At 43.8% G+C, this 17,848-nt stretch overlaps 1 protein-coding gene across 9 annotated transcripts in view; it reads right to left on the reverse strand.

The window, feature by feature from the left end:
* Positions 1-1,204: 1,204 nt before the first annotated feature.
* The window catches only part of FBXO10 (F-box protein 10), an 81,680-nt gene continuing 65,036 nt past the window's right edge, over positions 1,205-17,848 (reverse strand). For 5 of the 9 annotated variants that reach the window (XM_033431127.2, XM_049710801.1, XM_049710804.1 and 2 more), the window contains one exon: positions 13,986-16,071. In XM_033431127.2, the coding sequence (XP_033287018.1) occupies positions 15,897-16,071 (175 nt within the window). In that variant the 3' untranslated portion in view covers positions 13,986-15,896. Of the gene's footprint in view, positions 1,567-3,331; positions 3,931-13,985; positions 16,072-17,848 lie in introns of those variants that run through there. The other 4 variants (XR_007477782.1, XR_007477780.1, XR_007477781.1 and 1 more) reach the window with 4 other exon arrangements.

Raw genomic sequence — 17,848 nt, forward strand, 5'->3', positions numbered from 1 at the left:
ATGTGATGGGCTTGCCAAAACAGTCTAATTTAGTTCCGGGCTGCTGAAACAGCAGAGCCAAATCAGAGGAAATGATTAACCCACTTGCTCTGCCTGGCTCAAGCCACACAGAGGGTAGGAGTCAGCTCTGAAAGCCACGTTTTTGAGGGGAGTGAATCAGTCAGAGTCGAGTACAGAAAACAATGGTCCTAGATATTCTTAAAGAGAAAGGAGTTTAATACATGGATATAAAGTACTATAAAATTGTTAAAGGGTTGCAGGAGCGGGAGTCAGGAGGTTGCTACTGGAACTGCTGAGTTCAAGAACACAGCTGGGGTGGCCAGCCAGGCATGAAGAAGCCACTTGAATTCAGCTGCTTCTTGAACTCATGAAGCTGGCAACTTGACACTGAAATTCTGGTTCAGCCACCCATGCTATCAGTACCCATGCTCTACCTCCTTGCTTGTTAGCACAAACAGCCAAAAGATTAAGAGGCTGACCTCCATCTTGCTTCCTTTTTCTCTGAGTTCATATTTAGGAACTTAATTTGCAACTAGAATCCGGCAGCAAGGAAGTCTTTGAAATAGGTTTCAGCCTCTAGTTACAGGAAGCCATACCAGAAGCAGATGGGAAGGGATGCTGACTGCAACCAACCTTATCTGCCAGGGGGAGATGGAGAAGTCAGTGTCCAGAGGGGTGCTGTGAGGAACGGGACTATGACATGGAGAGACTTAGGTACGTGGCTAATGCTCAGACTCAGCTCTTTTTTTTTTTAAAGAGAAGGTGACTACTTAAAAACATTTTTTTAAACATCTGTGTTTTTTATTTTTTATTTTTATTATTTTTTTTGCGGCACGCGGGCCTCTCACTGTTGTGGCCTCTCCCGTTGCGGAGCACAGACTCCGGATGCGCAGGCCCAGTGGCCATGGCTCACGGGCCCAGCCGCTCTGCGGCATGTGGGATCCTCCCAGACTGGGGCACGAACCCACATCCCCTGCATCGGCAGGCGGACCCTCAACCACTGCGCCACCAGGGAAGCCCCTTTTATTATCTTTTAAATTTTATTTTTTGGCTGCGTTGGGTCTTCATTGCTGTGTGCGGGCTTTCTCTAGTTGCAGCGAGAGGGGCCTACTCCTCGTTGCAGTGCACGGACTTCTCATTGCGATGGCTTCTCTTGTTGCGGAGCACAGGCTCTAGGTGTGCAGGCTTCAGTAGTTGCAGCGTGCAGGCTTCAGTAGTTGCAACACGCAGGCTCAGTAGTTGGGGCATGCGGGCCCTAGAGCGTGCGGGCTTCAGTAGTTGCAGCATGTGGGCTCAGTAGTTGTGGCTCGCAGGCTCTAGAGCACAGGCTCAGTAGTTGTGGCACACAGGCTTAGCTGCTCCGCGGCATGTGGGATTTTCCTAGACCAGGGATTGAACCAGTGTCCCCTGCATTGGCAGGTGTATTCTTAACCACTGTGCCACCAGGGAAGTCCACCAGACTCAGCTCTTCAAGGTTCTTCTGAGGCAGTGGGAGCAGCTCAGGTGTGTGGTGCTTGTGCTGGGGGCCAGGGACAGTGGAGGAAGGAAGACAGAATCCAGCTCTCTCTGAAAATGAGAAAGGAGGAAGTTTACACAGCAGCTGGGACATCCGTTAGGGAATACATGGTAAAAATGGGCCTTGGATGGCTCATTCGGGACAGGTGATCCTTATATTTCTTTGAGCACTGGGATGTGGTTATCAGAGCCACTTCTATGGCAAGGCCAGGCTTAAAGTGCACATTTTCCATGCTTTTGTCTGGCTTGTCCCCATTTGTATCTGATCCTGGGTAGCGGGCACTTGTAGCATACTTGATCTCCGTCCAGCAGAGATGTGAGCAGGAAATCTAAGTGCCTCTTGTTTTTCTTTACCTAAGCTGTTGTGAAATCAGGTATGTAACTCTGCATCAGAAAAAAAATAATATCCTGATCTGTCTCTGGGAAAAGAATTCCTAGTGTGCTTATGGCTTAAAATGTGTTTTCATGTGTACTTTTTAGATTCTGGTGGTTTTGACACCTTGAGGCTTAATTTCCAGCAGTGATTAGATCACAGCATGTGACCTGGCCTCTGAAGAGCCTCTGTCCTAGTGGGGAAGCAGCTTTCTTTAGTCACTCACAAAGAGGAGTGATATTGATGGGGAAAAGCCTAGGATGATAAATATACAATTGATCCTTGAACAACATGAATTTGAACTGCCCGGGTCCACTTATACATGGATATTTTTCAATAGTAAACACTATAGTACCATGCAAGTGGTTAGTTGAACCTGCAGATGTACGGATATGGAGGGCTGACATAAATTATGTGTGGATTTTTCAACTGCATGGTCAGTGCCCCTAACCCTTTGCATTGTTCAGGGGTCAGCAGTATACTTGTCCTGGGTGACAACAGGTATACTTCACTAATTGTAGGTGATGCAGTCCCAGAGGTTGACTGAAACGCAAGTTTCTGTTCGTCAAGGGGTTTGGGGTCAGAAGGCTCAAAAGAGGGCCTTTTTCAACAAGTCTCGTGAGAGGGTGCCTAACACAGTGCCTGGCATATAAGCGCCAGTGTCTGTGGAATGAATCATAGTGCATGAGCTGCACCTTCTTTCCTTGGCAGAGCTATTAGGCAGTAAACACTTGTAGAATAATGGGATCGTACTAGGTTTTTCCTAGCTCTAAAACCCCATTTATTTACTGATCCATTCACAGAGGATTCCTTGATCCAACCAAGTTATTTGCCATAATGTTGCTTGATGACCTCTTTGAAGAAAAAGAGACTGTGGGCTAGATGCTTGTACCTTTAATAAGATTTGCCGTTCGTGGAATAACTTACGGGTGTTAACAGAATGAAGTCTGTTCCCTGGAGGGAAGTTTCTGTGGCCCTGACCTGCTGGACATTTGTGAGTCACTCAGATTGCACCAGAGGGCCATGCTAGGCTTGACTGCATTTTAAAAGGACAATAATCATGGAGAATGGGTTCCAGAGCCCCACGGCCATAACTGCACCCTGCAAAGTTCTGGACAGGAAGGGAGAAAGAACTAGTGGGATGAGGGTGTTCATATCAGGAGACTACTCAGGGTTGGAACAAGCCCAGCAGGCCCCACGTGAGTCCACCATGAGGAACCATTTGGAGAAGAGACTTTCTCTGTGCTGATGGAAGGAAGGAAAGGGAAGAAGGTGGGTCCAGGGCTGTTGCTGAGGATAGTGTAGGCTCATGTGCTTTTCCAAGACCCAGCTCTGGCTCTTGTCTGGTCTGGCCACAGCATGCCCACCATTCCCTATAGTCAGGGTCTCCTCTGGCTACAAGGGGCAGTGGCCTCAACAGGATTGGGAGGTCTGGATGATGAAGTTGTATTGGTCTTTTTTTTTTTTTTAAATTGAGGTATAGTTGATTTACAACGTTTCAGGTATAGAGCAGTGATTCAGTTACTATATATATATATATTCTTTTTCAGATTCTTCTCTATTATAGGTTATTACAAGATACTGAATGTAGTTCCCTGTGCTATACAGTAGGTCCTTGTTGTTTATTTTATATATAGTAGTGTGTATCTGTTAATCCCAAATTCCTGACTTTTCTCCCCTCCCCCCATATTGGTCTTTGCTGTGCTTGTACACTTCTATCAGCAGGCATCAATAGTTGGGCCTGACTGGCCAGCAGGGAAGGCCAGGGAGGCCACAGTGTAAGCTGCTTGGGTGGGGGGCAGCTGAGACCTATGAGCTCTGCACAGGGGTTAAACTTTCACCTGTGGGAAGTCACCCTGCGGAGGGGACTTAGCTACTGCAGACTGAATGAAGCGACCCCAGGGAAGCACAGCACCATTAGAAAATCCTATCTTCTGATCCATAATTGCTGCACGTAAGAGCTGGGACATACCTCCTGAGGCACAGGATGAGACTCCTAAACTCTGCCTTCTTTGGGCTCTCCCAGAGCCACTGGAGTGGATCTGGAAAAATGACCAGATGGTGAGGAGACAGTCTCCAAACTGGCATGTGTGAACGGAGGGCAGGAGCAGGGTAGATCCCAGGGGGATAAGGATGCTGTCTGTAAATCTGGAGAGTTGCCACAGACAGAGGGAAAAGATGTCCTTTGGGGGCTCCAGAAGATAGAAATACTAGGAATGGGGTTGGGTTTGTTTCCTTATCCATCCATCTATATGTCCAACACTTAATGAGTTTGCTGGGTGTTAGGTATAGAGGATCAACAGTGCATGACCTCACAGGGCATGGGAGAGGGGGGAATCAGACACATCAACAGACTTTTTCAATGCAGAGGATTTCAGTGCCACCATGGGGATAACACAGGTGGGTAGGTGGGTAGGAGAGCATGGAGGAAGGGCACATAACTAAGATTTGAAGAGATTAAGGGAAGTGTTCCATGGAATGATGATGAAGTAGGATCCTGAAGTATGGGTAGGATTTAGCCAGGGAGACAGATTTTTGGCTCAATTAATCAGATGGAGTAGGTTCCCTTGGGCGGGTCTGGCCTGTGTGGGAGAGCAAGCCCTGCACAGTCAACCAATGCAGGCTACTCAGAGCAGTCTCCTTCCAGATGCTTCCCCAACCACAGAAGAGCAAGGGTAGGATAGGTGTTCTGTGTTCCTCCCACTTCTGCCTCCAAATGACTTGGCGGAAGATGGGCACTATATGTGTGTGTGTCCCAGCTGTTCCTATTACAGAAGCCCTAGATAACAGCCTTACTCATACATCTTCTGTATACAAGCTCTTAACATTTGATAGGGAATGTGCAACTACTGGCCTTGACAGGCATCACCACTCAGAACTCAGTTCCTTCTGGGGAGAGCAATCGAGATGGCGGAGTAGTAAGATGTGAAGCTCACCACCTCCTTTCACAAATACATCAAAAATACATCTACATGTGGAAAGGTTCTCACAGAATATCCACTGAATGCTGGCAGAAGACCTCATACCTCTGAAACAGCAAGAAAATCTGTAAGTGGGTAGGACAAAAAGGGAAAAAGTGAGAAAGGAATCAGGATGGGACCTGGGCCCCTGGGAGGGAGCTGTAAAAGAAGAAAGGTTCCTGCGCCCTCGGAAGTTCTTTCGCTGGCAGAGAGATCAGCTGTTATAAGAGGGAGCTTCAGAACCTTGGAGTAGAGCACAGCAACCAGTCTGCAACAGCTAGAATGGAGAGAGAGCTGCACAGACGGTCAGTGCCACTGCTTTGCACTTCCCAGCCTGAGATGCATGTCTACTGGTGCGGGCAGGGGCTGGATGAAGAAGCTCGGGCTTTGGAGATCAGACCTGGGGAGAGGACTGGGGTGGGCTGTGCAGAAACACCCTGAAGCGGTCAGAGTCTGGTGCAACCCTACCTGAGGCTGTATGAGGAGGAAGCCTGGGCCGCCTTAGAGGCCAGGCACCATTGTGTGGGCAGTGTGCAAGGGGAGGGGCAGAACCTGCCATTACAGCCTTTTCCCCTGTGCAAGCTCTCAGCGGAACACTTCTTACACTCACTGCAGGAGCCGTCCCGAGCTGCTGACTCTGCCCTCCTGGGGAGCAGAGTTGCAAGCTGCCTCTGCTCCCATGGCATGCTCCGGGGCCATGCATGAGCTGCCACTGCCACTGAGAGTCCCACGACTGGGCACCAGCTGCCACATCTGCACACCCCGTTAAGGGGATAATGGCCAGCAAGCGCTGAGGAAAGAGGCGATAGGCAGCCATACTAAGAACAGCCCTTGAAACAAAAATGCTTAAACCCGCACAAGCTACACAGGGATGCCCCCACATATAAAGAGCCTCCTAAGACCACAGTAGATAATTGTTTCTCCTAAACTCACAGAATAAGAGAAATACAAGTAAAATGAAGAAGCAGAGGAGCCACTCCCAGTTAAAAGACCAAGAGAATTCCCCTGAAAGAATAATGAAACAGACCTCTTTAGTCTAACAGACACCAATTTCAAAAAGATACTGATTTCAAAAAGATAATAAAAATATTGAAGGAATTAAGGCTATCGACAAAAATGCAGAGCACTGTAAAAAGGAACTGGAAACTATACAGAGGAACCAATAAAAATTAGAAAACTCATTTACTGAGACAACTGAATTAAAGGCAATGAACAGAATAAATAATGCAGAACGAACAAGCAACCTGGAAGACAGAATAATGGAAATCACCCAATCAGGACAGCAGACAGGAGGCCAAATGAATAAAAATGAAAGCAATATAAGAGACCTATGGGATAATACAAAGCATGCCAATCTAGGCATAATAGGGAATCCAGGAGGGGGAAAAAGAGTAAAGGGGATTGGAAATGTATTTGAAGAAATTATGGCTGAAAACTTCCTAAACCTAAAGAAGGAAACATATCCAGGTACAGGAAGCACAGAGGGTCCAAAATAAAGTAAACCCAAACAGACCTACACCAAGACATTTTATAATAAAAACGGCAAAAATTAGACGATTCTAAAGGCAGGAGAAAAAGAGTTAATTACAAGGGAAGCCCCATAAGGCTATCAGTATTTCTCTATGGAAACGTTTCAGGCCAGAAGGGAGTGGGAAGATATATTCAAAGTCCTGTAAGGGAAAAATCTGCAACCTAGAATACTTTACCCAGCAAGATTATCATTTAGAATAGGAGAGAGAATTTCTGAGACAAGCAAAAATGAAGAGAATACAGCAATACTAAAACCTATCCTAAAGAAAATATTGAAATCTTCTCTAAATAGAAAAGAAGAATATATAGGAAAGAGAAAATCACAATTGGAGAGAAAAATCACCTATAAATAAGCCAGTACACAGATTTTTAAAAAATCAAATTTCTGTGAACGTGATGATAGCCACAATGAACAGCAAAAGGATGAACATGAAGATGTAAAAGCGGACATCAAAATCATAAAATGTGGTGGAGGAGAGTCAGAAAATGTAGATTTTTTTTTCATTTCCTAGAATGTTTGAGCCTCTATGACTACTAGTCTAAGGCAAGGAGATAGAAGATGGGGTTAACATACTTGAAAAACAGGGTAACCACAAATCAAAAACATATGACAGATTCACAAAAACCAAGGAGAACATAAGTATAATACAAAAGAAGAACATCAAACCACAAAAGGAAAAACAGAAAGGGACAAAGAGGAAATATAAAATCAACAGGAAACCAAGGTTAAAATGGCAATAAATACGTATCTATCAATAATTATTTATTAGTGGACTAACTACTCCAATCAGAAGACACAGAGTGACAGATTGGATTAAAAAAACAAGAGCTTACAATATGCTACCTAGAGGAGACCCACTTTAGGGCAAAGGACACACACAGATTGAAAGTGAGATAGAAAAATATTTCATGCAAATGGAAATGAAAAGAAAGTGGGGGTCGCAATACTCATATCTGACAAAATATACTTTAAAACAAGCCATGAAGAAAGATAAAGGACACTATGTAATGATAAAAGGATCAATACAAGAAGAGGATTTTATAGTCGTCCACATATATGCACCTAATATAGAAGAACCCAAATACATAAAATACTAACAGACATAAAGGCAGAAATTGACAATCATACAATAATAGTAGGAGACTTTAGCACCACACTTACACTAATGGACAGGTTTTCTAGACAGAAAATCAGTAAGGCAACAGAGATCCTAAATGATACAACAGTCAGAACTAATTGATATTTTCAGTACATTACACCCCCCAAAAATAGAATACACATTCTTTTCAAATGCACATGGAACATTCTCTAGGATTGACCACATATTAGGGCACAAAACTAACCTCAACAAATTTAACAGTATAGAAATTATCTCAAGCATCTTTGTGTCCGTAAGAGCATGAAACTAGAAATCAATCACAGAAAAATCAAACAATTACATGGAGACTAAACAACATACTACTAAGAAAACCAATGGGTCAACGATGAAATCTAAGAGGAAATTTAAAAATACCTTGAGACAAATGACAATGAGAACATAACCATACAAAATCTATGGGATGCAGCAAAAGCAGTTCTTAGAGGGAAGTTCATAGCGATACAGGCCTTCCTCAAAAAAAACAAGGAAAGTCTCAAACAACCTAACCTATCACTTAAAAAGAAATTAGAAAAAGAACAAACAAAACTGAAAGTCAGCAGAAGGAAGGAAATAATAAAGATCAGAGAGGAAATAGAGAATCTCAAAAATTATATTAAAAAATCAATAAAGCCAAGAGCTGGTTTTTTGAAAGGGTAAACAAGATTGACAAACTCCTGTCCAGGCTCATCAAGAAGAAAAGAGAGAACCCGAATAAGAAATGAAAAAGGAGAGATAATAACCAATACTGCAGAAATACAGAAAGCCGTAAGGGAATACTATGAACAATTATATGCCAACAAATGCTACAACCTAGAAGAAATGGACAAGTTTCTAGAAACATACAGCCCACCAAAAATGAACCAAGAAGAAACAGATAATTTGAACAGACTGATCACTAGAGGTGAAATAGAATCTGTAATTTAAAAACTCCCTACAAACAAAAGTCCAGGACCAGATGGCTTCACAGGCGAATTCTACCAAACATGCAAAGAACTTATACTGATCCTTCTCAAACTCTTCCAAAAAAACTGAAGAGGAAGGAACACTCCCAAAGACATTTTATGAAGCCACCATCAGCCTGATACCAAAACCTGACAAAGACACCACCAAAAAAGAAAATTACAGGCCAATATCTTTGATGAATTGATGAATATAGAAGCAAAAATTCTCAACAAAATATTAGCTAACAGAATCCAACAACACATTAAAAAGATCATGTACCATAACCACATGGGAGTCATCCCAAGTTCACAAGAATGGTTCAACATATGCAAATCAGTCAATGTGATACACCACATAAACAAAAGACAAAAACCCACAATCATCTCAATAGATGCAGAAAAAGCATTTGACAACATTCAATATCCATTCATGATAAAAACTCTCACCAAAGTGGGTACAGAGAGAACATATCTCAACATAATAAAACCTATTTATGACAGACCCACAGCCAACATAATACTCAACAGTGAAAAGCTGAAAGCCTTCCCACTAAAATCTGGAACAAAACAAGGATGCCTACTCTCACCACTTCTCTTCAACATAATATTGGAAGTCCTAGCCACAGCAATCAGACAAGAAAGAGAAAAGGTATCCAAACTGGAAGAGAAGAGGTAAAACTGTCACTCTTCGCACATGACACAATACTCTCTCTATACAAAGAACCGTAAAGACTCCACACAAAAACTATTAGAATAAATGAATTCAAGGTAGCAGGATACAAGATTAACATACAGAAATCGGTTGCATTTCTTTACGCTAACTATGAAATATCAGAAAGGGAATATAAAAAACTATACCTTCCAAAATCTCACCCCCCAAAATAAAATACTTAGGAATAAACCTGACTAAGGAGGTGAAAGACTTATATGCTGAGGACTATAAAACAATAAAGTAAACTGAAGATGATTCAAAGAAATGGAAAGATATCCAATGCTCTTGGAGGAATGAATATTGTTAAAATGGCCATACTACCCAAAGCAATCTACAGATTTAATGTGATCCCTATCATATTACCCATGACATTTTTCACAGAACTAGAACAGATAATCCTAAGACTTGTATGGAATCATAAAAGACCCAGAATTGCCAAAGCAATGATGATGAAAAAGAACAAAGCAGGAGGCATAACCCTCCCAGAGTTCAGACAATACTACAAAGCTACAGTAATCCAAACAGCATAGTATTGGCACAAAAACAGCCATATGGATCAATGGAACAGAGTAAAGACCCCAGAGATTAACTCACACCGCTATGGTCAATTAATCTTAGATAAAGAAAGAAAGAATATACAGTGGGAAAAAGTCTTTTCAGCAGTGTTGGGAAAGTTGGACAGCCGCGTGTAAATCAGTGAAGTTAGAACACACTCACCGTACACAAAAATAAACTCCAAATGGCTTAAAGACTTAGACATAAGACTTGACCCCATAAAATTCCTAGAAGAGAATATAGGCAAAACATTCTCTGACATAAATCATACCACTGTTTTCTTAGGTCAGTCTCCCAACAGAAATAAAAACAAAAACAGACAAATGGGACCTAATCAAACTTACAGGCTTTTGCACAGCACAGGAAGCCATAAACAAAACGAAAAGACAGCCTACAGAATGGGAGAAAATATTTGCAAATGATGCAACTGGCAAGGGCTTAATTTCCAAAATACAAGCAGCTCATACAACTCAACAACAGAAAAACAACCCAATCGAAAAACGTGCAGAAGACCTAAAGATACATTTCTCCAAAGAAGAAATACAAATGGCCAATAGGCATGTGACAAGATGCTCAACATCGCTAATTACTAGAGAAATGCAAATCAAAACTGCAACAAGGTACCAACTCACACTGATCAGAATGGCCATCATTAAAAACTCTAGAAACAAATGCTGGAAAGGATGTGGAGAAAAGGGAACCCTACTACACTATTGGTGGAAATGTAAGTTGGTACAGCCACTATGGAAAACAGTATTCCATTCCTCAGAAAACTAAAAACAGAATTACCACATGATCCAACAGTCCCACTCCTGGGCATATATCCAGACAAAACTCTAATCCAAAAAGATACATGCAGCCCTATGTTCATAGCAGCACTATTCACAACAGCCAAGACATGGAAACAATCTAAATGTCCAGTGACAGATGAATGGATAAAGAAGATGCGGTACATATATATAATGGAATACTACTCAGTCATAAGAGAACGAAATAATGGCCATTTGCAGCAACGTGGATGGACCTAGAGATTACCATACTAAGTGAAGTCAGAGAAAGACAAATACCACATGATATCACTTATAATGCAGAATCTAAAATATGACAAAATGAACCTATCTACAAGACAGAAACAGACTCATGGACATAGAGAACAGACTTGGGGTTGCCAAGGGGGAGGGGGTTGGGGGTGGGACAGTGGGAGGCTGGGGTTAGCAGGTGTAAGCTATTATATGTGGAATGGATAAACAACGTCCTACCATACAGCACAGAGAATTATATGCAGTATCCTATGATAAACCATAATGGAAAAGAATATAAAAAAGAATGTAGGGCTTCCCTGGTGGCACAGTGGTTGAGAGTCCGCCTACCGATGCAGGGGACATGGGTTCGTGCCCCGGTCCGGGAAGATCCCACATGCCGTGGAGCAGCTGGGCCCATGAGCCATGGCCATTGAGCCTGTGCGTCCGGAGCCTGTGCTCCACAACGGGAGAGGCCACAACAGTGAGAGGCCCGCGTACTGCAAAAAAAAAAAAAAAAAAAAAAAAGATGTGTGTGTGTGTGTGTGTGTGTGTGTGTGTATATATATATATATATGTATGTATGTATAACTGAATCACTTTGCTGTACAGCAGAAATCAACACAACATTGTAATTCAACTATACTTCAGTTAAAAAAACAAAGAACTCAATTCCTTCTGTAAAAAAGGGGCAATAGCCTCACCAGCTCAGTGCTTAATATACTACTGATGGGATATAAGATGATTTTAGTGGCATGGGGGTGTATCAGGATATATGAGGTTATGCTGACTTGGCTAAACTGCAGTAACAAATTTCCCCCAAATGTGTGGTTTCAACAAAGGTTTAGTTGCTTGTGATACTGTGAATATTTTCATTTTAACAGTTTAGTGTGTATTAGAACCACTAGCTTTTCATTTACAGTAGTGAAGTCTTTTTAGTTAAGTTCCTGGATAGGGTCCTGGAATGGAAAAAGGACACTAGGTAATGACTAAGGAAATATGAATAACTGTGGACTTTAGTTAATAATAATGTGTCTACTGGCCCATTAATTTTGACAAATGTACCATACTAATGCAAGGTGTTAATAACGGAAGCTCGGCAGGAAGGGTAGTACGGGAACTCTCTACCACCTATCTCCTCACTTTTTCTATAAATCTAAAACTTATAGACAGTCTTCAATAAGGGGTGCTGGGAAAACTGGACAGCTGCATGTAAAAGAATGAAATTAGAACATTTTTGTGTGTATGGTTTTAGAAAAACTGTAATGGAGTAAAGACCTAAACGTTAAGACCTGAAACCATGAAACTCCTAGAAGAAAACACAGGCAGAACACACTTTGACATAAATCGTGCAATATTTTTTGGAGCTGTCTCCTAAGGCAAAGGAAACAAAAGCAAAAATAAACAAATGGGACCCAATTAAACTTAAAAGCTTTTGCACAGCAAAGGAAACCATAGACAAAACAAAAAGACAACCTACTGAATGGGAAAAAGTACTTGCAAGTGATATGACCAATAAGGGGTTAATATCCAAAATGTATAAAAAGCTCATACAACTCAACATCAAAAAAATAAACAATCTGATTAAAAAATGGTCAGAAAACCTAAATAGACATTTTTCCAATGTCTATTTGGAAATGTCTGATACAGAAGGTACAGATAGTTAACAGGCACATGAAGAGATGCTCAACATCGCTAGTCATCAGAGAAATGCAAATCAAAACCACAATGAAATATCACCTCACACCTGTCAGAATGGCTATCATCACCACAAATAACAAATGTTGGTGAGAACATGGAGAAAAGGGAACCCTTGTGCACTGTTGGTGGGAATGTATACTGGGGAAGCCACTATGGAAGACAGTATGGTGTTTACTCAAAAGACTAAAAATAGAACTACCATATGATCCAGCAATTCTACTCCTGGGTATATATCTGAAGAAAATGAAAACACTAATTTGAAAGATACATGCACCCCAATGTTCACAGCAGCATTATTCATAATAGCCAAGATGTGGAAACAACCTAAGTATCCATCAACAGATGAATGGATAAAGAAGATGTGGTACATATATACACAATGGAATACTACTCAGCCATAAAAGATAATGAAATTTTGCCATTTGCAACAAGGATGCACTTGGATTCTGATTCACTTTGTTATAAAGCAGAAACTAACACACCACTGTAAAGCAATTATACTCCAATAAAGATGTTAAAAAAAAAAAGACGCACTTGGAGGGTATCGTGCTTAGTGAAATAAGTCACAGAAAGGCAAATGCTGTATATCATGTGGAATCTAAAAAATAAACTAGTGAATATAACAAAGAACAACATGCTCTCATATATAGAGAACAAATTAGTGGTTACCAGTGGGAGGGGGAAGGGGGGAGGGGCTAGGGTAGGGGATTAAGAGGTATAAACTACTATGTATAAAATAAATAAGCTACAAGGATATATTGTACAGCACAGGGAATATAGCCAATATTTTATAAATGGAGTATAACCTTTAAAAATTGTGTATCACTGTGTTGTACACCTAAAACATACATTATACATCAACTATACCTGTTAATAAAAAGACTTAAGAGAAAAAAATTCTAAAAAATAAAGTCTTTTTAGGGGCTTCCTTGTGGCGCAGTGGTTGGGAGTCCGCCTGCTGATGCAGGGGACACCGGTTCGTGCCCCGGTCCGAGAGGATCCCACATGCCGCGGAGTGGCTGGGTCCGTGAGCCATGGCCGCTGAGCCTGCGCGTCCGGAGCTTGTGCTCCGCAACGGGAGAGGCCACAACAGTGAGAGGCCCGCATACCGCAAAAAAAAAAAAATAAAAATAAAGTCTTTTTAATTAAAAGAGGATTTAAAGAAAAATATTAAGTACTAGCTTTCTCCTTAGCTGACATGTGGATATGGCAAACACTGTAAGATGCTAAGTGACTGAAGCTGGGAAAAATGTGGTCATGGATCTCATGTCATCCACACCAGGGACCTCACTGTTACTCTTCACAAAGCCCAAGGGGCAGGCAGGACTGCAACTACAGTCCCTGACTGACACATGAGGACACAGACCTTGGAACTTGGAATCAGGTGGGAACAAGCTGGATGGACAAGAGGGCCCTGGTCTCATGTCTCGTTCAGTGGAAGCAGTGGTGCCTCGTGGGGGCAGAGTGGTGAGAGGCCTACATCCAGCACTCAGGAACCCTAGCACATACCCAGACCAAGGAAAGTACCCCGAAAAGTGCCTTCTTTAAAATAGAGAACTTTATTTTGGTTGCTGAGATTTTCATAAGCACTTGGTTCACAGAAAAGTCATTTGTTACAAAATAATAAAAGGCAGCATTTTGTACAGCGACTCACATTGGGGCCATAGGTAAGTGCAAAGGACAGCGCTGGGGATGGGAGGGGCCCACGCTCTTGTGCCCGAAGTCCTCAGGGGGTAGCCAGTGCTCCTGGCTCCCTCTAGCCCAACCTACTCCACCCGGGAGAGCAGCACCGGGGGCCTGGCAGAACCAGCCTGGGAAGCCATCTGTGAGGTGCACGACAGTGACCCTACCAGGCTGGTGAGGCCCCACATGAAGGGCCGGGTGGGTGGGGGACTGTTCAGGCTGAACCAGGCCTGCGTCGGGCCCCTTTCCTAGAGCAGTGGGTCTGAGCCTGCCTGGCTCTGGAACCTTAACACATTCACAGTTGGGTTCAGCACAGCCCTTTGGGAGCCAGCCTTCCTCTCCTCACTCAGGCTAACCCTACCCCTGGGCTGGGGACTGGGGACACAAGTCGTGACCCTAATGGAGCTAGCTTACAGGCAGGTCAGTGGGACAGGGATGGGCCCGGGTAAATCCTAAGCAAGGCAGAATATACCCTGTGGGGGCAGAGAAAGGGCAGAGGAGGCTCAGAGAGGGCAGAGCACTGCCATCCGGGTGGCAGTGTCGAGCCTGGAAGAATGGGTGGGACCTAGGCATGTGTAGCTGGCAAGGAGGGTGCACCCAGAAGAGGGGAAAGCGTGAGCCAAGGCACAGAGTGGGAAACCTTGGTAGGGTCAGTAAAGGCAGGTGGTCATCCATGAGAATGTGGACACAGACGAGGGCCCTAGGCACCTCGGTCTCCGCCAGTCTTGCGCCCAGGAGGGGCAGCTGGTTTGGGTGTGCTTGTGGGATTCGAATCCTCTCTGTGCAGCAAGCGCTGAACCAATGTCCTCCTGAATCTGGGAGCAACTTAAAGTAGAGCAGTCAGGTGCATCTCTGCACCACCCAGCCCAGCACGCGCCTGCACACCTAAGCCACTTGAAGGAAGCCTTCTCCACACGCCCCTTCCTGTTTTCAGCATGTCCCTGTCATTCCTGGGGCAGCCTTTCAAGAGGGGCTCCTTATCCCAAGCCCCTTCCTCCCTCACAGGTCCATGTCCAAGAGAACTGTGTCCTTAAGGAAACCAAACCCAACTCCGCCAGCCTCCCCAGGCAGCAGGGTGGGTGTGGCAGTGTCCCCGGAGGGTCAAAAGTGAGGTCTAGGAAAGGGGAAAATCTGGGGCTCTTTCCATCTCACTAGAATCACTTCTCTCCCTTAGAAGTAAATCCGTTCTTCCCTGAGAAGATTCTGGGTTTGGCGTATATAAAACGCAGTTCCCTGTAACTCAAACAGAAAACCCTGACCAAGGTTTTCATTATCGATTTCCTCAACTTTTCATAATCTCTATAAGACCTCAAGGGACTAGAAACCCACCAACTTCGGTTCCCCTTTTCTCCTTGAAAAATAATTCCAGGGAATTCCCTGGCGGTCCAGCGGTTAGGACACTGCACTTTCACTGCTGAGGGCCTGGGTTCAATCCCTGGTCGGGGAACTAAGATCCCATAAGCCACATGGCACGGCCAAAAAAACCAACCAATCAACAAACAAAAAATCCAAGTTCTTTCCTGCTGAGGGCTGTGGAGCCAAAGGGTTTTGAAGGTACCTTGTTCTTAGTCCCCAGAAGACTTGGGAGCTTGTTTTTCAGGGCGGTGATAAGGAGACCAGGAGCCTTCACAAGCACTAATTCTTCCATCCCAAAGGCCACAACCTCTCAGCTTGGCTGGGCAGGGCCTGAGCCTGAGAGCAGGGTATGTGCTTCCTTCTCGGAGTCTGAGGACAGCCCCCAGCTGCCCCACTCCGTGGCTCTCCATTCTTACAGGATGGTGCAGAAGATGCTGCGTTTGCTGTGGTAACCACCTTCCACGTGGGCTGTGATCCTGGTTGCCATGGCTGTCACCTTCTGCCCACTGTGGGCAGCAGAGGGGCCTCGGAGAGAGTTTTCAAGGTGAGGCCGTGCTGGTGGGTTCGCCAGGCACCACGTATCAGACCTGGAGGTGCAAAATGAGAGTGAACCCTTTGGGAGTCTACAGCATCTGCTGAATGCCCTGCACAAACTTACCTTTGGCTTTGTTTAAATCTGGGTATAGGTTGCATCTCCCTAGTTACGTGATAGCAAAAGGAGGTGGAACATGGGCACAACTAATTCTAGTTCTAGCTCTACCTTCAGATTTACATGTAACCTTGGATAGGTTCCCTCTTGTCCTCTATTTCCCCATCTTTAAACAAGGATCTAGATAAGACCAGTGGCTTGCTTGTTTTTCTTTCATTCCCCCAGCCCCATTTTTTTCCCCACCTGTATGGCTGTAAATGTCATGCAAGCTTTATTCACAGTCACCAAAAAATTAGAAACCACCTAAATATGCTTCAGCTGATGAACAGATAAACCGTGTGGTACGTCCATACAATAGAACACCACTCAGCGACAAAAAGAATGAATGACAGATGCCACAGGTGAATCTGGGATACACTGGGCTAAGTGTTAAGAAGCCAGACTCAAAAGACTGCACACTGTGTTGTTTCTTTTACATGATATTCTGGAAAGTGCAGATCTATAGGGGACAGAAGTTGGTGGATTTCCAGTCCCTCGAGCTCTTGTGGAGATTACGAAGGGTTGGGGAAAATCAAATTGTAGTGATGTTTTGATTAGGGCTTTCTGTCCTAAGTTACAAGGAACCTGTCCTGAGTTACAAGGGATCGCCTCTTACACACATTAAATCCTAAATTGCTTAACCCAGCAACATTGGCTTTTACGTATTTTTATGATAATAATGTTACGAGTGGGACTGTAAAGGTATGGGTAGAGTCAGAGGCTGGCTACTGTGGGGTGAGTAAAAGCCTGGGGCTATGTTCAAAGATCTGCAAGCATTTGCGTTTGGCAGCAGAGTGAGCTCCTGAGAAGAAGTGATGAAAAGAGAGGAAATTAGGAGTGGACAGTGCACAGGAGACAATGCCAGGCCTACAGGTCTGGGCTGTACCCTGTACCCTGGGGTCTCCAAAGCTGGAGGAGGAAGTGGACCCCAGGGAGTCTACAATATGATCTGCTGGGATTTGGGAAGACAATATTAGAATTTCTACTATATCATACTTTATAAGTTATGACTATATAAATATACATACTGAGGGGGTTTCCTCAAAAAATATTTGTTACTGAGAAAGTGTATAATAAAAAAACAGAGTAGAGATCATTACTATAGAAAAAGAGGCTCCATCCAGGGTTTCTGACCATGCATGTGACGTGGCCAGAGCTGATTTAGAAAGATTACTCTGGCAGGATGCAGAGGACAGCCTGCAGGTCGGGGGTAGCCCAACCGCAGGGGGCCCAGGCAGGAAGCTGCTGCAACAAGACAGAAGGATTAACAGTGCAGGACTGATACCAACAACAATGGTATCAATAATAATTACTAATTATTATTTTTGCAACCAGTATGGCAAAGTATCAACCAACCAGAACGGAGTCCATCCATAAAAACTGAAACAGCGGTAATGGGAACAGGGGCCATGGGTCAGGATGAGGGGTGCTGACCCGAACAAGGGTGGCAGCAGTTGGGAAGAGGAGGTGCCAGGTACAAGAACATTTTAGAAACAGAATCAAGAGAACCTGGTAGCTGACTGAACTTCAGTGTCAGGGAGAAGGAGAGGCAGAGGTTTTGCTGCTGGAACAGAATGGATGGTGATGTCATCAACATGAGGAACAGGGAAGGACAAGGGTTTGGGGAAGGTGAGTGTGAAGCAACTGTACACTGAGGCAGAAATACCAGAAACAAG

Source organism: Orcinus orca, chromosome 6 (genome assembly GCF_937001465.1).
Source record: "Orcinus orca chromosome 6, mOrcOrc1.1, whole genome shotgun sequence".
NCBI lineage: Eukaryota > Metazoa > Chordata > Mammalia > Artiodactyla > Delphinidae > Orcinus > Orcinus orca.